Source organism: Mobula birostris, chromosome 5 (assembly GCF_030028105.1).
Source record: "Mobula birostris isolate sMobBir1 chromosome 5, sMobBir1.hap1, whole genome shotgun sequence".
Taxonomy (NCBI): domain Eukaryota; kingdom Metazoa; phylum Chordata; class Chondrichthyes; order Myliobatiformes; family Myliobatidae; genus Mobula; species Mobula birostris.
This window is the reverse complement of record NC_092374.1, coordinates 83,688,507-83,716,330: the sequence shown is the minus strand read 5'-3', so window position 1 is coordinate 83,716,330 and position 27,824 is coordinate 83,688,507. Positions and strand designations below refer to the sequence as shown.

At 45.7% G+C, this 27,824-nt stretch overlaps 1 protein-coding gene across 1 annotated transcript; it reads right to left on the bottom strand.

Moving 5' to 3' along the window:
• Positions 1-26,793, bottom strand: LOC140197286 (Y-box-binding protein 2-A-like). The gene is made up of 5 exons (XM_072257222.1): positions 26,544-26,793; positions 14,787-14,850; positions 5,435-5,468; positions 1,286-1,375; positions 1-237 (listed from the first exon to the last, which is right to left on the bottom strand). The coding sequence occupies exons 1-5, from the start codon at positions 26,602-26,604 to the stop codon at positions 16-18; spliced, it is 471 nt and encodes a 156-aa protein (XP_072113323.1). The 5' UTR covers positions 26,605-26,793; the 3' UTR covers positions 1-15.
• Between the last annotated feature and the right edge of the window lie 1,031 nt (positions 26,794-27,824).

Sequence of the window (27,824 nt, the reverse complement as noted above, 5' to 3'; positions counted from 1 at the left end):
CATTCCTATGAAACCTCATGAAGCACAGAAGATACAAGTACTGCAGCCTTCGATGACCCGCCACCTCACCAGGCTAGCCAGAAGGCTGGGGAAACCTTGCCGAACTCTTCCACTTGCCTGGTTCACCGGACCCCGACGTCTGACGAACCCTCTCCGGAATCGGCGACGGTTCGGAGCATACCGACTCCCCTTCACCGGGATGCCCCCAGGACCACTGACGTTGGCAGCCTCTGCTCCCTGCATACGGCACAGAAGATGTTGGAGAAGAATGAAGGAGTGGACACCTTAAAGGCCTCACGTCCCTTCCCACAACCCCTGAATGGAAGGGCAACTTATTTATTGAGATACCGTGTAGAAATGGCCCTTCCAGCACTTCGAGCCATACTGTCCAGCAATTTCCACACCCCCCCCCCCCATTTAATCCTAGCCTAATCACAGGACAATTTTCAATAACCATTATCCTACCATCCAGTGCGTCTTTGGACTGTGAGAGGAAACCAGAGCACCCGGAGGAAACCCACGCAGTCACAGGGAGAACATACAAACCCCTTATAGGCAGCAGTGGGAGAAGGCAGGAGATTGGGGCTGAGAGGGAAAATGGATCAGCCATGATGAAGGAGCAGGGCAAACTCGATGGGCCAAATGGCCCAATGCTGCTCCTACATCTTGTGGTCTTGTGCCTTGTTTTTTTTGCTCGGTCATAGTAATTTTTCTCTTGTACTGTACTGCTGCTGCAAAACAGCACATCATAAGTCTGTGCTAACAAACATGACACATTTTCTGGTGTCACTGGGCTGCACAGATTGAAGGGATGAGAGGAAATGTCAGGGGCAGAGGTGAATGGGTTTAAGGAGGAAAAATACAGCAACAGAACAAGTTCTTCAGCCATTATACAAGCTGATCCAAATTAATCCCTTCTGCTTAACACATGGGGCAGATCCACAAGATGTAGGTCATTTAGTCCATTGAGTCTACCCTGCCATTTCATCATGACTGATCCATTTTCCCCGTCAGCCCCAATCTCCTGCCTTCTCAGGTTCTCCAATCTCGCACAAAGTGCGACAGGAACTCAGCAAGTCAGACAGCATCTACAGTGGGAATAAACAGTGGGTGTTTTCGGCCAAGACCCTTCATCAGGCTATATTAAAAGGTGAGGCCGATCCAGTGAGAAATTAGATGCCAACAGCTTTGTCTCCTTCAGCACCAGCCCCAAGGCACCCTCCTTTTCTCACCCACCAAACCACCCATCCCCATCTCCCAGAAAGAATTCCAGGGACAGTTGTACCTTCTCTCCCTCCACCACGTCGAACTCCACTGTTTCTCCATCACCAACGCTCCGCAGGTACTTGCGAGGGTTGTTCTTCTTGATGGCGGTCTGTTGGGGTGAGGAAGGTGATGGAAGAAGATCCGAAGTAAAGGTAATAGGTTAGCATTGTCCAGCGTCCATACCCGACCCCAGCTTGCATGACCTCACTTGTATCACCACTTCAATCCCCACCCCCCGTCACACCACACCTTGCGTCCAGAAACCAACACCAATAGCACCTTCGAGGCAACAATCTGGCTCAAACACCCCACAGTAACTTGAGTCTAACACCCTGTCACCTGTGTTGAGGTGGGGAGGTTTAAGAAAGGAGATATAGAGAGCAGGACCAGAAGATAATGGAGGGAGACCTTGGGTGACAGATTCTCTATGGTTTTTAATCCGAGGTTTCCCTCCAGATCAACAGCAACAGAACTTCTGCTGTTGGAGCTAGTGTCTGAAGTTTCTTCAGCTCAACACAAGACTATTCAAGCATGTGGGTGAACACATTCACATCCTATTTTCTCACACACACACACACACCCCTCCTCGCCCATCATCCCCACCCCGACACATCAGCACTCTGGGCTCACGCTAGCTGGGAAGAGGTAGGGTGGGGAAGAAATTCAATGCAACAAACTCCACCCACTAGGACTCAAGTTGCAACTCGGGACAACCCCAACCAACACCAGAACCCCAAAAGAGAAACCATCCCACTATGGTTAAGTGGTATTGTGTACCAACTGACTGTGAGTGAAGTGAAGTCAACAGCAAGGAGGACAAAACCCAAGAGATTAGCCCCTCATTCGGGACCTCCTGAAGTTGGGAGTGGGGGAGATGCAGTGGGCAGTGAAAGGAGATCCTTCTGATCTGGGCTTCAAGCTGGGGGTTCCCAACCTGGTGTCCACAGACCCTCAGATAATGGTAGAGGCGTAACAGAGGTTGGGAATACCTGCCTTGAAGCAATTTTATTTTTCTCCATAAACACACAATGTGTTTTCAACAAAATTGCTAGCAATGAACAGAACATTCACTTCAAGGTCAAAATTAAATTTATTATCAAAGTACACATCACATATACTATGCTGAGGTTCATTTCTTGCAGGCATTTACAGGAAAATAAAATACAACAGGACAAAGCACAATTCCAGGAGTGGGACCCCCACCCACACCGTTCCCTACACCAGGAGTGGGACCCACATCAACAATTGTTACCCTCAATCTGTTAGGTTCCTGTACCAATGTTGATAACTTCACTCACCTCAACACTGAACTGATCCCTATACCTGCAGACTCGCTTTCATTGACTCTGCTACTCGTGTTATCAATATTTAACATTTGATTATTATTTTATGTTTGCACATTGTGTGTGTGCAGTTTCCTTGTATTTACTATGAATGCCCACACGAAAATGAACCTCAGGGTAGTATATGATGGCATATGGACTTTGACATGAAGTTTACTTTGAACTCTACATGTTTAGAGCACAGGTTCCCAACCATTTACCTCCTGGTTAATGGTAGAGGTCCATGACATAAAATAGGCTGGGAAACCCTGCTTTAAAGGAAATGCATTGGAGGTTATCAAGCTCTGAGAGTTGCTGCAGATGCTCTGAGAGGCAGGGAGAGGGAGTTCTGCAATACTGTGGTGGAAAGGTTTTATGCACCACAAAGTACTCTCCCCTCTGTCCATCTCTCCTGTGTGTGGCTGATTCAGTCAAGCTTTAGTCAATGGTAAAGACCCCTCCCCAAGAAACAGAACCATATAGGCCAATCAGCCTACAAGCCTGCACTAAACTTGATGCCAAATTAAATCACTGTTTACATGTGACCCATAATCCCTCTATCCCATGTAGGTTCATGTCTTTTTAAAAAGCCTCTTATACATTATATCTGCTTATATCATTACCTCCAGCAGACCACTCCACATCTACACCAAACCTCCCCCAGACATCTTTGGAACTTCCCTCCTCTCCTACGTTAAATGTATGATCTCTCAAATTTGACACTGGGACAAATATTCTGACCAACTACCTCATGTATCCCTCAAAATCTTTTAAGATCCTATCAGGTCTCCCCTCAGTCCCTGACATTCCAGCAAAAACAACCTAGATTTGCCCAACTTCTTATAGAAGATACTGTCTAATCCGGACAGTGTGTCCTGGTGAACAATCTCTGCACCCTCATTGTTCCGGGGGGGGGGGAAGAGACAGAGAGCACTACAATACATACACACACTCACACTCCTTGATATTAAAGGAACCTAAAATCTAAATCTAAACCCTTCCTAGAATTGGGCAACCAGAATTGTATGCTGCAAGGGCAGCCCAAGTTTTATATAACTGCATTATGACTTGCTGAATTACAGTAAGCACCTTTTCCAGCCCACTTGCGTGGTCATTTTTAAGGGGCTATGGACTTGGACCTCAAGATCTCTGTTCATCAATGCTGTTAAAGGTCCTACCATGTATATTTGATTTAAGTACATTTATTATCAAAAGATATAATTATACAACTTTGAGATTTGCTTGCTCATAGGTAGCCATGAAGCAAGAAACCTGAAAGAATCCAATTTGAAAAAGACCAATACTCGATGCACAAGGGGAAAAAAAACAAATCATGCAAACAATTGACGCAAACAACAGTATTCTGAACCAAAATGCGAGTCCTCAGATCTGAACTCTGGTCTGGACCAGCCTGGAGTAGGCCCAAAGCCTTGCTTATCAGTTCATATTAGCAGCTACAGAGCACAGCAGCCAGGGCAGTCTTCATAGCCTCAGTGCCATGGAGATGACCATTGCAGAGAACGAGCAAAATCGGCTCTCCTCCCAACTAACATCTGTCTTTCCAGTCTATATGGGCCGGCATTTAAATTGACTCAACAATGGAACAGTGAAAAGCTCCACGCTCTGGAAAGGTGTGAAGATTGCCAAGAGCGAGTGAAATCCGCTCTCACCTCTGATCTGAGCTGGTGTTTAAAATTGGCTAAACGCTGCATTGTGCCTCACACTAGGACTCAGGCACCGCTGCTGCAAGACGCTCCAGGCCTAGACCATGCTGCCCAGCAACTTGCTCCGGGCCCAGATGTCACCATGCAGCCCAAAGCTGCTCTTCAAATCAGCTCAGCGCCCAGAGATATCCAAATCTCACACCCGAGCCAGTTGTACAAGCATTGAAATTGAATCTCCTCTGTCTGGACCCCGACTGCTCCTTACAGAGCTATCGAACCTCGCTCCTGGGCCAGTTCTACATGCATCTGAACTTGACTTGCATCGATTCATCCCCCGAACTCACCCCTTCACTGTTTGCAGAGATAATTTAACACAATTTACCTCAGAAAAGGTGCTTTTAGTTGGATTTCTTAGCTTGAGTCTGAGTCAGTGGTGGAGGCAGACACACTAGTGAAGTTTGAGAGACTACTAGACAGGTATATGGAGGAATCTAAGGTGGGGGCTTATATGGGAGGCAGGGTTTGAGGGTCAGCACAACATTGTGGGCCGAAGGGCCTGTACTGTGCTGTTCTATTCTATGTTCTATGTTTATGACTACCAGGAAGCTGACATACATGGTTGATAGCACCATCTTAACTGGAAATACGCCACATTTTCCCATAACATTTCACTTCTCAAACCATGACCCCTCACAATTGGCCAGATTAAACTCTACCTACCATTTCTCCACCCACCTCTCTCATTGTGGGGCCTGGTGATAGTAATTGGGAGGGGGTCTTCGGGGTTTCAATGTCTTTCTGTCATTCATTCTTTGGGTATTTTCCACAGACATCCACAAAACACAGAAGAGCAAGTTTGCATACTGTATGATTGTCAAGTACTGTTGATGAGACTCCCTTCTGCAGAAGTCCATGTGTGGCACAGGCACCATTGGTCTCTATGAAGTGTCACATTGCTTCCTTGTGAAACCCAATCTCAATGAAACTCACCTGTAAATCAGTCAACAGCCCAAAATTCCTGTGGTGTTTGGTGTTAACTTTGGGTTGGAAGTAGATGAAGGTCACTTCTTCACTCCTTCCCCTTTCTGCACCCCCCCCCCACCTCTCCAAAAATCTTTGAACACAGAAGCCACTCACTACTGTGGTCTCAAGGGAACAAGCATTATCAGTAGAAAGACATACCTGGTGAACAAAGACATCTTCTTTCGTGTCATTCCTGAGAGGGAGAAGGGGGGGAAAAAAAAGGATTAATTGAAGACACAAACATTAGGGCAAATACCATTCGCTGAAGATTTCAAGAACAAAAACTTCAACTGAACATTTTCAATCGTTTCTGTAACTTTAGAAACTGGGATCTTGCTGTGCACAGAAACAAGACATCTGCTTTCAGCATTAGTTGAAAGACAGCTATTGGCTACAATGCTTGGGAATATTAACATTTAAGAGACATTTGGACAATATGTAGACAGGAAGGACTCAGCACAAGTTCCCAACCTGGGTATCTACAGACCACTTGCTTAGTAGTATTGGCCCATGCCAAAAAAAGGGTTGCAAACTGATTGTTTAGGGGGATAATTAGGTCAAATGGACAAGCTCAGGTAGGCACCTTGACTAGCACGGATAAGTTTGGCCAAAAGGGTACACTACCCCATATAGCCCATTTTACAATGTACAACTCTTTAGCCTGCCATATCTGCACCATGAGGTTTAGTATCACCGGCATGTTTACAATTTTCAGCTTCTTACTTCGATACTGTGCAGTAGCCTTCCCCGCACCCACCACCATACCAGACAGTGATGCAGTCAGTCAGAATGCTCTCCACTGTACATCAGAAGTTTGAGTGTTTTAGGTGATAAACCAAATCTCTTCAAACTCCTAATGAAATATAGCCGCTGCCTTGCCTTCCTTATAGTTGCATAAATGTTGCGATCAGGTTAGATCCTCAGAGGTAATGACACACAGGAAGTTGAAATTGCTCTGTTTCTGATCCCTCTATGAGGATCCGTTTGCGTTCCCTCTTCTTACCCTTTCTGAAGTCCACAATCAGCTCTTTGGTCTTACTGACAGTGAGTGCAAGATTGCTACTACACCTAACTAGCTGGTATATCTTGCTCCTGTACACCTTTTGTCACCATCTGAGATTTGACCAAAAATGATTGTATCATCAGCAAATTTATAGATGGTATTTGAGCTGTGCCTAGCCACAAAGTCATTGGTGTAGAGAGAGTAGAGCAGTGGGCTAAGCTCACACCCCTGTGGTGCACCAGTGTTGATTCTCACAAGGTAGAGATGTTATTTCCAATCAGCACATTGTAGTCTTCCGGTTAGGAAGTCGAGGATCCAGTTGCAGATGGAGGTACAGAGGCCCAGGATCTGAAGCCTTTCAATGAGAACTGCAGGGATGACTGTGTTAAACACTGAGCTATAGTCAATAAACAGCATCCTAACATAGGTATTTGTACTGTCCAGGTCATTCAATGTCACAGGAAAAAGCCAATGAGATCTCATCCACAGTGGACCTATTGTGGCGACAGGCAAATTGCAGTGGGTCCAGGTCCTTGCTGAGGCAGGAGTTGATTCTAGCCATGACCAACCTCTCAAGGCATTTCATCACCATAGATGTGAGGGCTACTGGGGAACAGATGTTAAGGCAGATCACCCTGCTCTTCTTGGGCACTGGTATAATTTTTGGTCTTGTGAAGCAGGTGGGAACTTCTGACTGTAGCAATGAGAGGGTGAAAATGTCTTTGAATACTCCCGCCAATTTCGCCCTCTTGAAAGACAATGACATTGGCCTCCGAGACAGATCCTCAATTATTGTAGGCAAGGGCAGGACCTGGGTGATGGCAGCCCTTAATGATGGAATCGATTAATTAGATTAATTAATTGGATTCTCTTATTTCCTCAACTCCCCTCAGATTCCATTGGGGCAACTTCCAGCAGCGATTAACCCACCAACCCCACGTGTCATTGAGGGGGGAGAAGGAAGGAAGCCCAAGTATCCGAGGAAACCCACACAGGCACAGGTAGAGTGTGAAAACTCCACACAAAGTGCCAGAGATCAGAATGAACCTGGGTCTCCAGAACTTTGAAGCAGGAACACCATCCTTGACCAATCCCAACCAGGAACCACGGCACCCAGTCAACACTGGTTCCTTAACGAGGGAATTAACAATCTCTCAACCAGCCACCCTGATTGAGATGATGATGATGTCGTCAACGACTTAGGCCTGAGAGGCCAGCGTCGGGCATTTTCATGCCTTACAAGGCGCGGATCGGAAGGCTGTGTGCTCCTCGCACAGACATTTTGCAGTATTTTTCTTATTTTACGAGGTCGAGTTGCGAGCTCGACACTCAACCCAGCACAGATGGAAAGCGTACTCGGGAGCTGCCCGTTTGAATTCGAACCCGGGAACCTCTGTTCCAGAGTCCGGCACTGATGTCACTGTGCCACCAGCCGACCTGTTTGAAGCTGATTGAGGCTGGTGGTATTATTGGGTTTGTGTCTGCATAGAATAAAAAAGATTGGCTTGGGGGTGGGGGGAGAGGAGCAGAAGAACAACAAAAGAACAAGGGAAACTTGGTTATCACAAAAATGAGAAAATCTGCATATATTGCAAATCCAAAGGAACACCACACAAAATCCCAGAGGAACTCATTTTATCTAATAACCTGCCCATCACCTCCTTCTGGTGCTCCTCCCCCCTCCCTATCTTTCATTGTCTTCTTTCCTCTATCAGATTCCCCTTTCTCCAGCCCTTTATCTGTCACCAATCAACTTCCCAGCTCTTTACTTCACCCCTCCCTCTCCCCCCAGTTTCACCTACCACCTTGTCCTTCCTCTCCTCCCCCATCTTCTTACTTTTCCCCTCCCTTTCCAGTCCTGATGAAGGGTCTCGGTCTGAAATGCTGACTGTTTACACTTTCCCCACAGATGCTGCCTGGCCTGCTGAGCTCTCCCAGAACTTTGTGAGGAGTGTAAAACTGGAGACAGATGTGCTTCCCAAGGATCACAGTTCACAATGCTGGTTAGAATAAGAAGCAACAACTCAGTTGTCAGGGCCACATTGCACAAAAACAAGCAATCCATTCAATTCAAGTTTAATTGTCAGTCAACCATACCTGAACACTGCTAAATGAGACAGCGTTACTGAGGGGCCAAGGTGCAAAGCGCAGCACCAACATTCACACACAGCACAAGGCACACATCGCACATACAAGATAGCAAGTATACAAGTTATCAGCAAGATACAGCAACACAAAATAAAAGTCCACCCTGAGTCCATGAATGTTGCAGAAATCTGCAGTCGCCCACAACAGAGCTTGACTTCTGCCGATCGAACACTAGGGGAAGCATCAACTCCAGCTTGGATGTGACAAAATGTCATCCCCAATGGAGCACATCATGTCTACAGCAACCAAGTATTCACCTATACCAACCCAAATGACCAACACTGGCTCTATGGCCTTCTGTGCCTTAGCAATTCAAGTTCTCACTCCGATATACATGTTGTGTCTCTGCCTCCACCACCCTGAGATAATACGTTCCATACTCCATCCCCCTCCTCGGCTCGCTCTAAACTTCACTTATCACCTCAAGCGATGCTCGTTGGCCTCCCAATGGGACTGACACAGAGAGGCAAATGGGAGTGCGTGCAGACCTCCAAGATACTCTGGTTTGAGATGACACTGCTAAAGCTCACCCGTGAGTAAGGACACGCCAGAGGTTCAATCGATTGAAGTGTTGGGCTGAATCAGAAAGGTCGGGTACAGGCCGAATCGAGGCAACAGGCCCCAGGCCCCAGAACGCATCGAAGCGAGAGAATCCAATGTTGGAATGCCAGTTTAAGTGCCGGGCCAAATTGAAAAGGGTGGGACGTCGGGGCCAGAGGCGAGGGACGGACCGAGCCGATTTGGCTCGCTGCTCCATGACGTTTACTTGACTCTGCACTGAACTGAGGCTATGGCTTCATGTCTACGAATGGTCCCTCTTTCAAGAGCTTCAGTTCAGAATGCCATTTGCTCGCTTTCAAAATTACTTGCACAATTTGTTTTTTTAAACCTCTGCACATTGGGTGTTTGACAGCTTTTTTAAATAAATGGATTCTTTGAGATTTCTTTGTTTTGTGGCTGCCTGCAAGGAGACAAATCTCAAGGTTGTATAATGTATACTTTGATAACAAATGTACTTGGTACTTTTGATGAGTTGGAAAGGTGACTCCATCTTGGGTTTCATAAATTGAGATACAAGTAGTAAAAACTAGGAACATCGTGACGAGCACCTACAAAGTTCGGGTTAGGACACAAATGCAGCTTGAATTCAAATTCATTTGGAATACTTTAACAGTTCGATGCATCTCTGTGTTTTAACGTGGTTAGGGATTTCAGTTGTAAGGCTCTGCTGTAGAAGTTCATTCTCTTTGGAGTAAAGGGTATGAGAGAACTTTAGGAGGCAGCTAAGATGACAGATTTAGAGAAGAAACAACTGTGCCTGTCAATTTGTGGCTGAGAACGAAGACAGGAGGAGGACGAGTGCCACAGCTGGCCTCTGCCTCACAACCCTGAGATCTGGGTTCAATTCTCACTCCCAGCACAGTTGTGGAGTTTGCATGTTCTCCTCGTGACCTCATGGGCTTCCCGCGAGTGCTCCAGTTTCCTCCCACAACCCAGTGATGCACGGGTCAGCGGGATGATTCACTGCCGAGAGTTGTTTTTTTTCATTTCATTGAGATACAGCTTGGAATAGGCCCTTTGAGACATACTGCCCAGCAATCTCCTGATTTTTGTCAGCCTCATCACGGGACAATTTATAACGACAGTCAACTGACCAACCAGTGTGCCTTTTGACTGAGAGGGGAAACCAAAGCACCCAAGGGAATCCATGCAGCCCCAGGGAGAACATACAACTCCTAAAAGGCAGCAGTGGGAATTGAACCCGGGTCACTGGAACTGTAAAGCATTGTGCTAACCACTATGCTATGTGCCACCACAAGTTGCCCTCTGTTGTATGGGTATCTGTGTGGGGGAGACAGCAGGGGAGATCATGGGAAGAGGAAGAGAATAAAATGGAATTAGTGCAAGGAGATGGTCAGCATGGTCTTGAAGGGCTGAAGGGTCTGTTTCTGTTCTGTCATACTAAATGACCCCCAACCGTTTTTTTGGTGTCAAAGACCAATACCATTAAGCAAGGGATCCATGGACCTCAGGTTGGGACTCCCTGTTCAAGAAGGAAGTTTAAAAAAAAAAAAAAATACAAGTCTGTGTGGTAGAAGCAGGATCTTTCAAATTCCAAAATAAATTGGATTAGGAATGAACTTGGAATTCTAGGGATACAGTACGGGGAAAATGGGAGTGATTGACTTGTAATAAAGGCAGACATGAACTTGGTGTCCAATTAGCCTTCAAGGCCAGCACATGAAAAAGGACTCCACTTAGAGCTGAGGCAGAGAGAAATCCACCCCTTTCAGTCCCATTGCCCTCAACCTCTTCCCTGCAAACATATTAAATACACCTTTGTGGCACTCCACTAGTCAGAGGGCATCCATCTACTACCACTCTCTGGCTTCTCCCACAAAGCCAATGTCTAATCCAGTTTACAACCTCATCCTCAATGCCGACTGACTGAACCTTTCTGACCAACCTCCCATTCAGGACCTTGTCAAATGTCCATGTGGACAACATCTATTGCCTTGCGCTCAACTTTCCCGGTAATTTATTTGAAAAGCTCTTCAAGACTAGGTCGACACGACCTATAATGCACAAAGCAATGGTGACCATCCCTAATCAGTCCCTGTCTATCCAAACACTCATATCCGGTCACTTAGAATACCTTCCAACAACATTCCTATTACAGATGTCAGGCTCACCGGCCTACAATCTCGTGGTTAACTCTTGGAGCCTTTCTTTAACAGTGGAACAACATTAGCTATGCTCCCATCCTCCAGTACCTCACTCGTTGCCAAGGACGTTTGAAATATCTCTTGCAATGTCTGCACAAGCCTCCCACAGGTAAGGTTGCCAACTTTCTCACTCCCAAATAAGGGACAAAAGTAGCAGTCAAATACAGGACACTTGTGTTTACTCTGAGAAAGACTGCCATGAGCATGAAGCCTTGCGCAGGCACCTGCGTGCAGATGCGTGACGTGCGCATGCGTGTACACGCCGATTTTTTTTCCACAAATCAGTTTTGGCTTAATCTTCCCAACTACACTGTACAAACATTATTTCTACTTGATATAGGCTGTGTATTTATCATAACATTCCTGCTTTTACTATATGTTAGTGTTATTTTAGGTTTTATGTGTTATTGGTATGATTTGGTAGGTTATTTTTTGGGTCTGGGAACACTCAAAAATTTTTCCCATATCAATTAATGGTAATTGCTTCTTCACTTTATGCCATTTTGGCTTACAAACAGTTTCATAGGCACGCTCTACCTTAGCGGGGGAAATACGGGACAAAGGCGGTCCCGTATGGGACAAACCAATTTAGCCCAATATACGGGATGTTCCGGCTAATACAGGACAGTTGACAACCCTACCCACAGGGTATGAGGGAACAACTCATCTACCACAATTTGCCTCAAGACATTAAACACTGCATTTGGCACAAGTACAGGTCATCCCCGGTAATGAACAATCACTGTCTTAACAGTCAATTTTGCTCAAAAACAAAAGAGCTGACCGTTGTCTTCAGGATGAATGGGATAGCACATGCTCCTGTCCACAAAGATATTGAGGTTGCAAAGGTTAAGAGTCAACATCAGACTGTCCTGGTCGAACCACACAGACACCACAGACAAGGTGGCTCACCAGTGCCTGTACTTCCTCAGGAGGCGAAAGAGATTTGGCACGTTGGCCATTACTCATCTTTGCCTACCCACCACAGACAGCATCCCATGTGGATAGATCACAGCTTGGTGCGGCAACTGCTCAGCCTGTGACAGTAAGAAACTGCAGAGAGCCGTGGACACAGCTCAGCACATCACGCAAACCAGCCTCCCCTCCATGGATTCCGTCTGCACTTCTCCAGGAGGGGCACAATTACAACAAGAAGAATAAAAAGTCCATTGTAGTGCAAAGTGGTCATAGTGCTGTGGCACTGAGGTAGTGATTAGGGTTGCTGCAGCTTGGTTCAAAATCCAAATGGTTGAAGGGACGTCGCTGTTCTTGAACCTGGTGAGAGGGAGGAGCTAAAGATGGTGCCAGAGTGTGCCTTCTTTCAGTCTCTCTGTGAAACAGTTTAAAATTCTTCTCTCTAACGTCCCTTTCCTTTTCAAGGTGGATGGAGTCTTGACAGAGTCTGCGATCTAGAGCTGCACTAAAACTATGGTTTTTCACAGTGGTGGGTTCCTATCATTTTTGATATCTCCAGGAGCAGCCCGGCAGACAGGCACCTTGGGACACAATTCCAAGTCAGTGTCACTGCCTGAAGTATCACAGGAAGGAGGAACATCCGACAGCAGTGTGTCCTGCTGTCTAAATAATCCATGTTGCAGTTCCAGCATCGCAACAATGAGCTGTTGGTCTCCCACTCACTGTGGCAGGAATGATACCTCTCTCCTTTATTAGTGAGAGAGAGCTCGGACTGTCAGGGGTGAACAGAGGCTTTCGATAGACTTCAGATCATGACTCTTTGGGGGCTTTGCTGTTCCTTGTATGGCAGCCGGTGGTGGAGGGGTGGGGGCTGACACCTTTGCTGAGGCAGTTGGGGGTGGAAGATGCTTTAGGATTCTAACATTTTCTCATCTTTCATTCTTTAGGGTTTTTCTATTTTGTGGATGTCTGTGAAGAGTAAGAATTTCAGGTTGTATATGTATACATTTTCCAATATTAAACGGAATCTTTGATCATTGGTGTTCTGGCTTCCAAATATCCTGCTCAGTGGTGGCTAGGGGAAAATGGGCAGGCTTGGATGGCTGAGGGATGTGCCTGTGATGTATTAGATAGTGACCAATACTCTCTGCGTCATTCCACCATGAAACACTGCAATTCTCTTTCGACTCTGGGCAATTTTTGTCGATGCGCCATAGAGCGCATCCTATCCAGACGCATCACAGCTTGTGGCTGTTCTGTCTGCTGCAAGAAACGGAAGAGAATTATGGATGCAGCTCAGCACATCAGTGAAACCAGCCTCACCTCCCTGGACTCTGTCTACACTTCTCAATGCCTCGGCAAAGCAGGCAGCACCATCAGAATCAGGTTTAATATCACTGGCAGCAGTGCAATTCAATACATAATAATAGAGAAAGAGAACTGCGAATTAAAGTGTGTGTATGTATGCGTGTGTGTATATATTTTTTATATGTAATTAAGTAGTGCAAAAAGTAGGAAATTTTAAAAAAAGTAGAGGGGTAGTGTTCGGGTTCAATGCCCATTCAGAAGCTGTTCCTGAATCGTTGATGGTGTCCCTTTAGACTTCTGTACCTCCTGAGCAATGAGAATAGGGCATGACGGGCAGGTCTTTAATGATGGATGCTGAAGACCCCACCCACCCAGGACATTCTTCTCTCCCCCACCCCCCAGAGAGAAGATACAAAATCCTGCAAGCACATACCACTAGGCTCAAGGACAGTGTATATCTCACTGTTATCAAACTCTCGTATGATAAGATGGACTCTCAACCTCACAATCTACCTCATTATGATCTTACACTATCATTTGCCTACACTGCACTTTGTGTTTTGTTACAATTTATTCTGCATTCTGTTATTGTATCACTCTATTCAAGCACAATACACTTTGCAATTATCTATACAAGACCAAACAATTAATTAGGACTCTACTGTAATTAATCGGACTTTTGGCCTCACAATCTACCTCGTTATGACCTTCCCCTCTTATTGTTTACCTGCACTGCACTCTGTAGCTGTTGAACTTTGCTCTGCATTATTAGTACACAAAACACCGTGCAATGATCTGATCAGTACGAACAGTTTGTAAGACAAACCTTTCACTGTATCTCGGTACATGAGACAATAATAAAGCAAGCCCAGAATAAACTATTTCCATTCTCTAGTATTGCAATGAAGCAAAAAGCACACACTGACAAGAATTGCTCAAAGTACAGAGGAAGCCAGTTGTAGGACAGACTTTAGAATTTAATATTATGCAATTATAATATTTAATCCTCCAAGAGGACCACAACTGTGTTTTTTTCCTATTATTGTATAGGTTAATTTATTTATTGTCAAAGTATACAATTCTGAAATTCTTCAACTTACAAATTACAAATGCTGGGATACGAACAGGTCTGTCTGTCAGTGTAGTAAATAGTTTGTGTTAAACTCATCAAAGTATTAAATATTATCAGAAGTGCCTGTTACGCCACTGGCATTTAGGGCAGCAATGAAGGTTCTCCATCCCTGGTGGCATTCAGGGCTTCCTTCATCTCGCCAGTAGCTTTGGTGATAAGTGATACAGCCCAGTCCTCACGTATACAAGACATCAGGCCCGTACAGAACATTGGTAAAAATACAACTGCACAAAATATACCGTACTTGTATTACATGTAAAAGCAGATCGAATTAGTTACCTGTTGATGAATCCGTACCCATTTCGAACATTGAACCACTTCACAGTGCCAAGAACGCTAGTGGCTGCAATTTGAACAGAGGAAAACAGCATTACAACTTTTCCCATCGATTACCCATGCAAGGAGCTTCGCGTTTATTCCACACCCTGGCTCCATAAACACCCCTCAGCCCACTTTTAGAGTCAACAAAGCTACAGTGGAGACCAATGTTCCTTCTAATTTGTACAGAGCTGTGTACACAAATATCTTGTGCAGCGCAATTTTTTTTTTAGCCTGGTGACAACACGCGCACTGAATTTTTTTATGCAGAAGTAAACCTGACGCTATTCTAAGGACAGTAAGCCATTCTGCTTTTAATGAACTAGTGGCTCTTTTGCGCTTCACACCCTTTGCTGCTTTGGAATTCAACACGGTGAATCAATAATTTCTTCAATAAAAACAGTATAAATAAGCCAGTTCTAAAATCTGCAGACAAATCATCGCAAACTCCACGTTGCCAACACCACCTGCATCAGAAACCGGAAAAGGAAATGTGATTGTGCATGATCCTGAAATATACTTAACATGCCAATGAGGTAGAGGGTGACAACCTTTTGCGTGCAGTTTAAATTCCTTTGTGCACTCGCAGCAAAAGATGTGTGTGGACGCACACTTTGGAACAATGGTGGAGACACCACTTGAGACAATCTGCAATGGAAAGCCAATGTGCAGATTCTCCCCTGGAGGAAGGCCAGTTTCCTACATTAATACATGGAAACAGAAAATAGGTGGGGCTATCTGGCCCTTCAGGTCTCTTTCACCATTCAATATGGTCATGCCCAATTATCTGAATTCAGCTCCCATTCCAGCTCGTGCTCCATATCCCTCCCTCTGCCCTGTGAAACCATTAAGTACATTTCATTACATGGCTTCAACTGCTGGGCATTCCCCTTCTCCAGAGGCTGCCTGACCAGCTCAGTATTTTCTAATCAATCACAGACCCCAAAGTACTTTTGGCCAAGTATTGACTAAGAGCAGAAGTCTTAAAAATTAGACACAGGAAAGCAAAGATGTAAACTTTGTACAGCACCTTTAAGTGCACACCGAAACATTTGACAGCCAGTGAAATCAGTCTGGAGTCAGGTCACTACCACAAGAGAAATGTATAAGCAAACACCTCAGAAATCAATTAGTACAACACCACACTCAAAAGGTGGCATTGTAGGGTCATGTAACTGATGGAAACTTACATAATACACTAAATCCAAAAAGTGCACTGTTACTGTTTTTCTTAAAGATAGAACACCTTGCATCAATTATTTGCAAGAACCTACAGCATTAAGGACCACCAACACCCAGGACATGCTCTTTGCTCATTACAATTACCGCAGGGCATCGTGGTAGCATAGCAATTAGCACAATCACTGACAGCCCCAACTCCAAGATCATGGTTCGACTTCCACTGCAGCCTGTAAGAAGTTTGCACAGGCTCTCTGCGATTGCATGGGTTTCTTCCCACATTTCAGCACCATACAGCTGGGGTTAGGGTTAGTGAGTTTATAGGGATGCTGCGTTGGTGTTGAACGTGTGGCTACACTTGCGGGCTGCCCCAGGCACACTCTGCTGATCTGATTTGAAGCAAATGTCTCATTGCACTCTACTTACTGCACCCTCCCTCACCTCCATTCAACCCAAACAGTCCTCCCTGGTGAGGTAACACTTCATCTGCAAATCGGCTGGGGTCGCCTATTGTGGCCGGTGCTCACGATGCAGCCTCCACTTCATTGGTGAGACCCATCGTAAACTGGGGGACCGCTTCACTAAGCACCTCTGCCAAGCAGGACTTGCCGGTGGCCAAACATATTAATTCCCATTCTGATGTTTCAATCCATGACCTCCTCTTGTGCCAAGACGAGGCCTCCCTCTGGGTGGAGGAGCAGCACTTTGTATTCCATCTGGATAGCCTCTAACCTGATGGCATGAATATGATTTCTCCTTCCAGTGAGCAAAAACTCCCCCTGCTTTTCCCTCTATCCCCCACTCTGACCTTTCACTTCTTCTTACCCACCTATTACTTCCCCCGGAGTCCCCCTTCCTTTTCTCCTATGATCCACTCTCCTCTATCAGATTCCTTCCTCTCCAGCCCTTGGCCTTTCTCTGCTGTATCAAATCTTTGTTCCGAAGAGCAGAGACACCCTGCAGCATGACGGAGCAAAAGGATAAAAGAGGAAAAACATCTCTTCAAAGTATTCGCACAGAATGGATATCCACAGAACTTCATATGAAGATGTCTACAAGGCCGACAACACACCATCCAAGGAGACACCAAATGGATTATCCTTCTATACATCCGAAAGGCCTCAGAAATGATGGCCCAACTGCTCCAAGAACATAATTTCAGTCATGCACAAGTCAACAGCAACATTGAGCAGTGTACCTTACAGACCAAAACAACAAACCAAGCTATTAGACAAGACCAATGTGGTCTACAAAATCCAGTATGTGGACTGCACCAAGTATTATGTCAGCCAAACTGGGAGAAAACTATCCATGAACCAGGACGATCTATAAACCAACAGGTTGTAAACAGCCATGAGCAACTCTCCCTGGTCTCGACCCATGAAGATCTAGAGAGGCACAAATTCAACCGGGCATCAGTGAAAGTCACGGCGCAGGCAAACATGCGGCATGCAAGAGAACTTCCAGAAGTACAGTTTTCCACAAACAATTCTATGAACAGACATGTACCCCATAAGCCAATGCAGGGAAATTCCACACAATGCAGAGTTCACCAGCAACCAATCAGCAGTGAGACCCCACCCCCACCGCACAACTGGGTTTCTGGATTGACGGCCAATCAGCTGATTGATAAATATATAAAGGCCAAGCAGTCAGAGGACAAACAACTAAACAGCACACTGACGAAGTCTCCCATTATGGTGATAAAATATTTGCAAATGGATTGCCAAGATTGGAGAACAACTCAACCCAACCATAGTGTCACCCACCTCCCCCCACCCACGGCACCAGATGATACATAGTGTCACCCCCTCCTCAGCACCTGATACTATGCAGTGCCACACCTTCTCCACCCCAGGCACCAGACACTACGTAGCATCACCGCCCCCCACCTAACATTTTCACCTGAACAACTGCACTAACCTATATCGCCCAACTGCCTGAAGATCCAAACATCTGTCTGCATGTTACAGAGCTGCCATTCTCCTAGTTGAGGTTTCACAGAGATACATATACAACCCTCTTGAACACAGAACAGTACAGGCCCTTCGGCCCACAATGTCGTGCTGACCTTTTCACCTGCTCCAAGATCTAACCCTTCCCTTCCACATGCCTATCATCCACGTGCCTACCCAAGAACTTTCTAAATCGTGCTAATGTCATGGGATTGAAAAGCAGTGGTGAGATTGAAACATCAAGACTGGAACCCCAAGACAGCAGGCAGTGTGCTTGCCGATCGCCAGTTGCTGTCGGAGGAAGGCCCCTGTCTTTCGATGGTGAGTGAGAGCCTGTCTGAGATGCCGAACAGCTGGCTTGTGACCTGGACTTTGATGGACTCTGGATCAATAGACTCCTTGGTGATCCTGACGTTGCTTGCATGGTGTGGGTGGGGGCGTGAGTGGGGGGTGGTGTTGTCGATACTTTTGCTGCTGCGAAGAGAAGCGGAAAGTGGGGGGGGCTTCGATATTTCTTTTGTTCTATGGGGTTTCTTTGGTTTGTAGATGTCTGTGAAGAGGACAAATTTCAGGTTGCGTACCTACTCTGATATTAAATGCACATTGAAGCCTTTGTATCAGGCCTCCATGGCAGCACACTCCACACACCCACAGCTGTATACAAAACATCTGACATCCCTCCCCCACCCTGCACACCTTCCTCCTGGGGAAGAGGCTGGGTGCAGGAGGTGCCCTTGCTCTTGAGACTTGCCAACAAAACAGTGGGGAAGCTCTACAGGTCAGGCAGCGTCGAAGGGGAATAAATTGCTGACGTGTCCGGCGAGGCTCTTCACTAGGACTGGAAAGGAAGGAGGCAGAAGCCAGAATAAGGTCCAGAGGGGGCGGAGTACAAACCAGCAGGTAACGGGCGAGAGGGAAAGAAGCTGAGGGGTTATTGATGGAAGAGGGAACAGGGTGAAGGAGGAATCTAATAGGAGAGAACAGTGGGAGAAAGGAAAGGAAGTGGGAAAGCAGAGGGAGGTAATGGGCAGGTGAGGAAGGGGTGAGACAGTAACTAGAATGAGGGAAAACTGAAAGTAGGGGTAGGGAAACATTGGCTACCACCAGACTTTAGACAGATCAATGATCATGCCATCAGGTTGGAGGCTACCCAGATGTAATCTGAGATGGGACATGATTCTTCGGGCACCTCTGCACCAACCACCACAAGTCGGACTTCCTGGTAGCCAAACATTTTAATTCTGATTCCCACTCCTATCCCCAGTGTTGGCACAAGAGGAGGTCACACTCAGAGTGGAGGAGCAACACCTTATATTCCATCAGAGTAGCCTTGAAACTGATGACATGAACATGGATTTCTCCTTCTGGTAAGCAAAACTCCCCCCTCCTGTCTTCTATTCCCCTCTGACCTTTACCTCTTCTTACCTGCCTATCACTGCCCACCGCTCCATCTCCTTCTCCTATGGTCCACTCTCCTATCAGATTCCTCTTTCTCTAGCCCTCAAACTTTCCCACCCACCTGGCTTCACCTGTCACCTTCTTCCCTTCTAGCCTGTCACCTTCTAGCCTCTCTTCCCTCCCCCAACCTTTTTTTTAAAATTCTGGCATCTTCCCCCTTCCTTCTCAGTCCTGATGAAGGGTCTCAGCCCAAAACATTGACCGTTTGTTCATTTCCCTAGATGCTGCCTGACCTGCTGAGTTCCTCTAGCACTGTGTGGGTTGCTTTGGAATACGGAGGTGTTGCTTCTCCAACCCGAGAGCAGCCTCGTTGTGGCAGACACATCGGTGTGGGGATGGGAAGTCAAATTGAAATGGGTGGCCATCAGGAGATTAAGAGGGTTGCAGCAGATAGAGCGAAGCTGCTTGACAAAGTGGTTCCCAATGTGTCGGGTCTCACGTCTGACCTCTTGCAACTAGTCTAGTTTGAGACCTCCCAGCCAGGGGAAAACACCAGCCCTGCATCTACTCTCAAGACACAGGTGAACAGTATATATTTCAATAATATTTCTATCTTGGGCCCAACATATTCTACCAAAAAAATTGTAGGCCCAGTCTGCTCAAAGGATAACACCTCATCGAGGGCTCAATGGTGAAAAGGGTGAGCAGCTTTAAGTTCCTGAGTGTCAATATCTCTGAGGATCTATCCTGGGCCCAACATATTGATGCAAGTACAAAGGCACGTACTTGCATCAATACTTGTCATTGGGTTTAGAGGCTTGCGTGCCTCAATGACCCAGAGAGCTATGTTGGCTGGAGTCAGGGCTTTATGCTTTGGCTCTTGGTAGGGTCACCATGCCAAACAGGTTAAAGGGTAGAGGTCAGACTAAGTGGTCCACCGGTCCTCCAGGTTTGGGGGTTCAGCTCAGGGCTCACAACCCTGACTGGTAAAACAAAATTGTTATGGAAACAGCAATGAAGAATCCTTCTACATCCGAGTGCAAAGGTATGCCCGAGTCTCCACCTGAGACTTGCATGACTGACAGTAGTGAAAAGAGAGAGGAAGCCCTGAAAACCACCGGAGATAGAGAACCTTTATTGCTGCTCTAAATACCAGCACTGTTATGGACAGTGGAGAGCCAGTGGCTATATTTCATTAGGAGTTAGAGGAGATTTGGCCTGTCAAAGAATCCAGCAAATTTCTTTTGATGTACAGTGGGGAGCATTTGTACCAGTTGTTTAATTACCCGGTGTGCAGGATCATCAAGGCACAGGACTGGAAAAAGGTGCGAGGGTTGTAAAGTTCGACTCCATCATGGTTACTAGCCTCCCCACTACCAAGGACATCTTTAAAGAGTGATGCTGCAAGGTAGCATCCATCAAGGACTCCTCACCACCCAGGACATGCCCCCTTCTCATTGCTACCATCAGGGAGAAGGTACAGGAGCCTGAAGGGCTCAATGATTCAGGAACAGCTTCTTCCCCTCTGCCATCCAATTTCTGAATGAACATTGAAGACTTCCTCACTTTTTGCACTACTTCTCAATATTTCTTATTGTAATTGAGTAATTTTTAATTAATGTACTGTACTGATACTGCTAGGGTGGCAGGGTGGAGACACATCTCTACCAAAGGAGGTAGAAAATGCTATTTCCCTCTGCTAACCTTGGGCAAGGTGAAACACTTGCTTAGCCTATTCCGTGCTGTATCCCTAAATAAAAATAAATACAGTAAAGATCACACCTCAGTTTGCCTTCTTAAATAGTTTGCTGAACCTCAGAATCAGGTTTAACCTCACTAGTATATGTTGTCAAACTTCTCTTTACAGCAGCAGTACTGCAACACAACACAATTTGCAATTGGGGCTCTGGTTTTCACTTTTTTGTGCAGGAGGGATTTGGGGGTTGACGATTGTGCTCACATTTTTTTCTTTCTTGGTTTCATGGCTATCTGGCGAAGATTTTCAGAGTTGTATACTTTGACAATAAATAAATTAACCTATACAATAGTAGGGAAAAAACTCAATTACTTTAATTGTATATTTTAAATAGTTAAATTAAATAGAGCAAACATAGAAATAAAAATGTATGAGGTAGTGTTCATGGGTTCAATGCCCATTCAGAAACCTGATGGCCGGGGGGGGGGGGGGGGGGGGAGAAGAAGCTGTTCCTGAATCATTGAGTGTGAGCCTTCAGACTCCTGTACCTCCTCCCTGATGGTAGCAATGACAAGAAGGCAGGTCCTGGGAAATGGGGGTCTTTAATGATGGATGCCGCCTTTCTGAGGCATCGCTCCTTGAAGATGCCCTGGATACTACAGAGGACAGTGCCCATGATGGGGTTGGCTGAGTTTACAACTCTCTGCAGCTTATTTCAATCCTTTGCAGATTCCACCCCCCCCACCCCCCCATAACAGACAGTGATCTAACTGAACACAAAATTTTTTTATTATACAACAGCAGATGCTTGGACAAGAAAGGTTTAAGAGGAAGACATGTAAGCAACCTTTCAATCCAGCTTCATTTTGCTCCCTATAGAATAGGGTATAGAGCTTACAGAATAGGCTCTTCTGCCAAACCCAGCAGTCCCCCGATTTAATCCTAGGGGCAATTAAGTCTTTGGACTGTGGTAGGAAACCCACATGGTCACAGGGAGTGCTAACAGGCAGCGGTGGGAATTGAACCCGGGTCACCTGTATTGTACAACACTGTGCTAACCACTATGCTACCGTGCCGCGCCTCCCAGTCACTAACAGGAACACAAGCAAGGAACTGAACTGGAAAATTCAGGTCTGAGCTGCTCCAAGGAGAAGAATATGACCCAAGTTTCTGTAGATACTGGAAATCCAGAGCAACACAGGCAAAATGCTGGAGTAACACAGGTCAGGCAACATCTATGGAAAGGAATAAACAGAATAAAGAGTTGACATTTCAGTCAGAGACCCTTTATTAAGACTGGAAAGGAAGGGGGCAGAAGATAGAATACAGTGGGTCGGGGGGGTGGAAAAAAAGAGTACAAGCAAGAAGGTGGTAGCTGAAACTAAGTAGATTGGGGGAGGGGAGAATGAAGCAAGAAGCTGGGAGGTGATAGATAGAAAACAAAGGCTGGAGAAGGAAGAATCTGGAGGAAAGGAGAGTGGACTTTGGGGAAAAGGAAAAAGAAGGATCAACAGGAGGCAGTGATAGGCAGGTGAGGAGAAGAGACAGAGGCAAGGGGGTTAAGCTGGTGCTTTCTGCTGGAACGGAGTTGGGGGAAGGAGGGATGGTGCTTTGCTGCTGCATGCAAGAGGGAGAGGGTCTTTGTGGTTCTAATGTTTTTCTGTCACTCATTCCTTGGGGGTTTTCCCTGTTTTGTGGATGTCTGTGAAGAGCAAGGATTTCAGATTATATATTGTATACATTCTCTGATATTAAATTGAACCATTGAACTCCTGTACTCAATACTCCACTGAAAGCCAATGTGCCAAAAGCGGTTTATGACCCTATCTACCTACGACATCACTTTCACTTCCCCCCAACCCCATTCTCCACATAACCTTTGATCCCCTCTCTAATCAAGAACCTATTAACCTCCACTTTCAATATACCCAATGACTTGGATTCTGCAGCCGTCTGTGGCAATGAATTCTACAGTTCACCACCCTCTGGCTAAAGAAATTCCTCCTCATCTCTATTCTACATGGTCGCCCCTCTAACCCGAGGCTGTGCCTTCCTGTCTTAGACTCCCCCACGATTGAAAACATCCTCTCCACATCTACTCTATCTAGGCCTTTCAGGTTTTGTCAGCCTGCACTTTCTCAGTAAGAGAATGCAGAATACTGTTATTGACATCAGTCTCCCTCGTACAACCTCAATGCGACTGTTGTAATGAAATGATGTAATGAAGCATCTGCAGATTTCCTCGTGTTTGCGTAATGAAATGATTTGTATGGATGGCACGCAAAACAGTTTTTTACCCATGGTCTCAGGACATCTGACAATAATAAACCATTTACATTACGCAAATTGAAAATGGTGCAACTGGTTTCCAAGTCTGAGCTGTGTCTGGCTCTCCGCCACCGTAAGGGGACGGACAATGTTGAACTCTGATACGATAAGGTGGTCTCTTATCCCTGTGGACCTAACCTGGACGTAACGTATTGATGCAACTAGAAAGGCAGCAAGATAGCGACTACACTTCATTCAGAGTTCAAGGAGATTTGGTATGTCACCAAAAACACTTGAAAACTTCTACAAACACACCGTGGAGAGCAATCTGATAGGCTGAATCACTGTCTGGGATGGGGGAGGGGGGCTACTGCACAAGATCGAACTAAGCTGCAGAAACTTGTAAAATTAGTCAGCTCCATCATGGGTACTAGCCTCCATAATACCCAAGACATCTTCAAGGAACGGCACCTTAGGAAGGCAGTGTCCATCATTAAGGACCCCCATCACCCAGGTCATGGCTTGTTCTCATTGCTACTATCAGGAAGGAGTTACAGGAGCCTGAAGACACACACTCAGCAATTCATGAACAGCTTCTTCCCCTCTGCCATCAGATTACTGAATGGACACTAAACCCATGAACACCACCTCACTACTTTTTTTTGCACTTTCTTTTAACTATAATATATATATATATATATATATATATATATACACACACACACATATACATACTTAATGAAATTAAGGTTTTCTCCATCTTTATCATGTATTGCTGCTGCAATGTTAATGAATTTCACATTGCCAGTGACATTAAACTTGTTGATTCTTGACTAATCTACCTCATTATGACCTTGTACCTGTCGGCACTTTCTCTGTAGTGTTATACTTTATTCAATAGTTCAATTACTATCAGAGAATGTACACCTGAAATCCTTACTCATCACAGACATCCACAAAACAGAAAAATGAATGAATGAATGACAGGAAAACATTAAAACCCCAAAGCAGCCCCCTCCCCCACACACAAGCATCAAACCTCCCCTCGCCCCACTTATTCCAGCAAAGCATCAACCCTGTGAGGAATAGCAAAACCCCAAAGAGACCACGATCTAGAGTCCATCAAAATCTACTGTCCACCCCAACATCTCAGACAGGCTCTCTCTCTGAGATACTTATCGCTCCTGCAAGAGCGGGAGGAGAGGCTGTCAGCTTACTGTTTCAATGTTAGAATCTGCAGTTGCTTATCTGAGTTCCCTTGACTTGAGAACCAGCACCGTTCTTGTTTTTAATTCTCTTCTACCTCATTATACTGTGTACTGATTTGATCTGTAGGAACAATTTCCTGCTCTTTCCCCCCCCCCCACTACTATCTCAGTATGTGTGGCAATCATAAGTCTAGTCCCTCGATTTACCCTTCAGAAAGGGCAGTATGAGGGGCCACACACCAGTCCGCATCCAGGGATCAGAACATCTGACGATCTAACCTGGACCCAACATATCAATGCGGCTACAGAGAAGGCACGACAGTGACTGTATTGCATCAGGAGTTTGAGGAGTTTGGTTTCTCACCAAAGACACCCACAAATTTCTACGGACATTCTTTGGAGAACCGGCTGCATCAGTGTCTGGTATGCCGGGGGGGGGGGGGGGTGGCTACTGCACAGGATCAGAAAAGGCTGCAGAAAGTTGTAAACGAGGCCAGCTCCATCATGGGCACTAGCCTCCCCAGCATCGAGGACTCCTTCAAAAGGCAATGCCCCACAAAAGCTGCATCCATCATTAAGGGCCCCCATCACCCAGGGCATGCCCTCTTCTCATGGTTACCATCAGGGAGGAGGTACAGGAGCCTGAGGGCGCACACACAATGATTCAGGAATAGCTTCTGGAAAACCATGCGATTCCTGAGTGGACATTGAATAGATGAACACTGCCTCAGTACTTTGCACTGCCCATCTTATACATACTCACTACAATTTATAATCTCCTTATTACTGTGTACTACATTGTACCGCTGCCACAAAGCAACAAATTTCACCAGAACGATATTAAACCTGATTCTGATTCTGCACCCAGAAGGGGCTATGAAGGAGAGTGATGCCCTGACAACTCGGGTCAACGTGACCGCTGTGTCAGTACACAGAGTTGTCACACTCCAAATCAAGGCAGACACTCAACTCTATCTCCCCCGCTCCCCCCCATTCCCATTGATCAGTCACAGTTCTGAATAGGCAGGTACTTGCTTTCTACATCAGCAACAGCCAGCCGAAACAACTGAAACTGCACTCCAAGCTACCAGCCATCTTGGGGAAGAAGTGGCCACACTACCCAATCACATTGCAGTGTTGCCATCATGTGACCGACTCATTCAACAAAGCCACTGGCACGACTGGGTCCATTGCACAATTCTTCCAGAACAAGTCATGGAATTATTCACTTATACAAAACTGCAGATATTAATAGATTGTAACCAAAATTTCCTCAGAAGTTGGGTAAAACATTACACACCAATTAAATGAAACTTTTTTTTTGTTTCTATGTTACACAGAATACAAAGTTATTTGGGAAACTCCCAGTACACAGGTACCCCCACCCCTGCACGCGTCAATGGCTGAGATGGGCTCACTCAAAACTCAACTGGCCTCCACTGTGCCACGCCAAAACCCAATTCACCACACTACACATTAACAGCATCGTCCCCCCGCCCCACCAACTCTACCAGTGCGTTCAAAGGATCTGTGGCGGTGTCCACACTACACCCCACCTCTCCTTTATCAAGCAACTCCCTCCAACCGTGCGAGGTCACTTTAGGAAAATTAAACCACAAGCGAGCAACAAATCAAAGTTCATACTAAAACGCAGTCGGCAATCTAAAAGACAGCGAGGTAACGCTATTAATTCATTAAGTTTAAACAACACTTAATCTATTCAAAATAAAAGTTTGAGTCCAAGTGCAGTCAGTGTTAAAGCTTTACGTTGTTGAGTGTTTCCTACACTATGAACTATTGAAAGAAGTTATCAAAACTTCATTAAAGTATCCAATAAGTTTTAGGTGCCCAAAAACTTTTAATAAAAGTGATTATAAAGCAATTGGAAAATGGTTAAAACTTCGCCAAGGGATCAAATCACCCTGTAGCTCAGTCAAGTAACGTGAACTCCTTCTATACCCTACTTCTCTCTCCAATTCCCCCACCCAGTATTTCCCCCCCCCCCCCCCCATACCGAGTACTTTCTTCTCTGCTGTATTGGAACTTCTCTCGGGCTGACTCTCCGCCTCGCTCATTGCCCTGTCTCGGCCGTAGAGGGATCCTGTGAAACTGTCAAATGTTCCAGTCAACAACAACAAAAAATAATAACTCCAAGCCCAGCGCCTTATTCCAACTGACAAGGCCTCACTCGACAGGCTGCTGAAACTCGACCCCAAACTCCTGCCAAACTTTCCGCAAACTTTTCTAAAGTCCGCGGCCTGTGGGCGGGACCAACCACCCTCCCCGCGTGTTCATTGGCCGTGCTGTAATTAACGTCCACGCTGCCATTGGCTGAGACCGTCCCTGGGCAGCGAGAGAAAAAAACCTTTTAAAAATGAGAAATTAACCCGATTTTTCAAATCTAGGATTGGCCTCATGAATTCCTTCCATATCATGTGTTAATATGATCCTGTTCTTGTGAAGTAAATGTAATCTGCTACCAGTTATCACTGTTGTCAAATGGAGAAACTTTGTTGGAGTTGACTCCCTTGGTCAATAAAAGTGGGTACATGGGAGTGAGTTAGTTATCAGCCTCCGAACAAGTGGCGCAATGTAACAGTGCTGCTTCATTCACCTGAGCCCTTCATCGTTATTAGACCATAGGATATGGGAGCCGAATGAGGCCATTTGGCCCGTCGAGTCTGCTCTGCTATTTCATCACGGCTCATCCATTTTCCTTCTCAGCCCCAGTCTCATCAAACCATCCCTAAGAATCAAAGAACATCCCATAAGTACACCACAGGTCCGGGCTCTTCAGGCCACGGTGACTGTGCTCAGCACCATGCCAAATTAGCTACCTCTACCTACACACAATCCTCATCTCCCCCCCCCCCCACTTCCCTTCATAATCATGTGATGGTTTAAATGTTTCACAAACACAATTCATCATTACGGACCACAGTGGAGAGGCCTGGCATGGCCAATGGGTCAATTTAAAAGGATAGCACCATTTAATAATGTTCAAAACAAATATAATTCCTTGCAGACCAAAGAACATAGAACATACTTAGAGCATAGAACAGCACAGTACGATACAGAACACGATGAAAATTAAGCCAAGATGGCCTGGAAAGGGCCGACTGTTTGCATGCAGCTTCAGATGTTCCAACTTTGGACCACTACTTCTGAAATACACAGCTTATGGGTACTTCAATAGGTAACATCTTTTTAAAAATCTATCACTTACTTTATGTTCTCTTTTTTGTACTGCTTATTTAATATATATATTGTGTGTGTGTTGTCTGTGTGTGTGTGT

Bases quoted from the DNA above. Each gene is read 5' to 3' on its own strand.
- LOC140197286 (XM_072257222.1), bottom strand. From the start codon at position 26,604: ATGAGCGAGGCGGAGAGTCAGCCCGAGAGAAGTTCCAATACAGCAGAG. The intron at 5,469-14,786 runs GTAACTAATTCG...TCTCCCTCTCAG, and splicing joins GGGTACGGATTCATCAACAG to GAATGACACGAAAGAAGATG. The intron at 1,376-5,434 runs GTATGTCTTTCT...TCACCCCAACAG, and splicing joins AAGATGTCTTTGTTCACCAG to ACCGCCATCAAGAAGAACAA.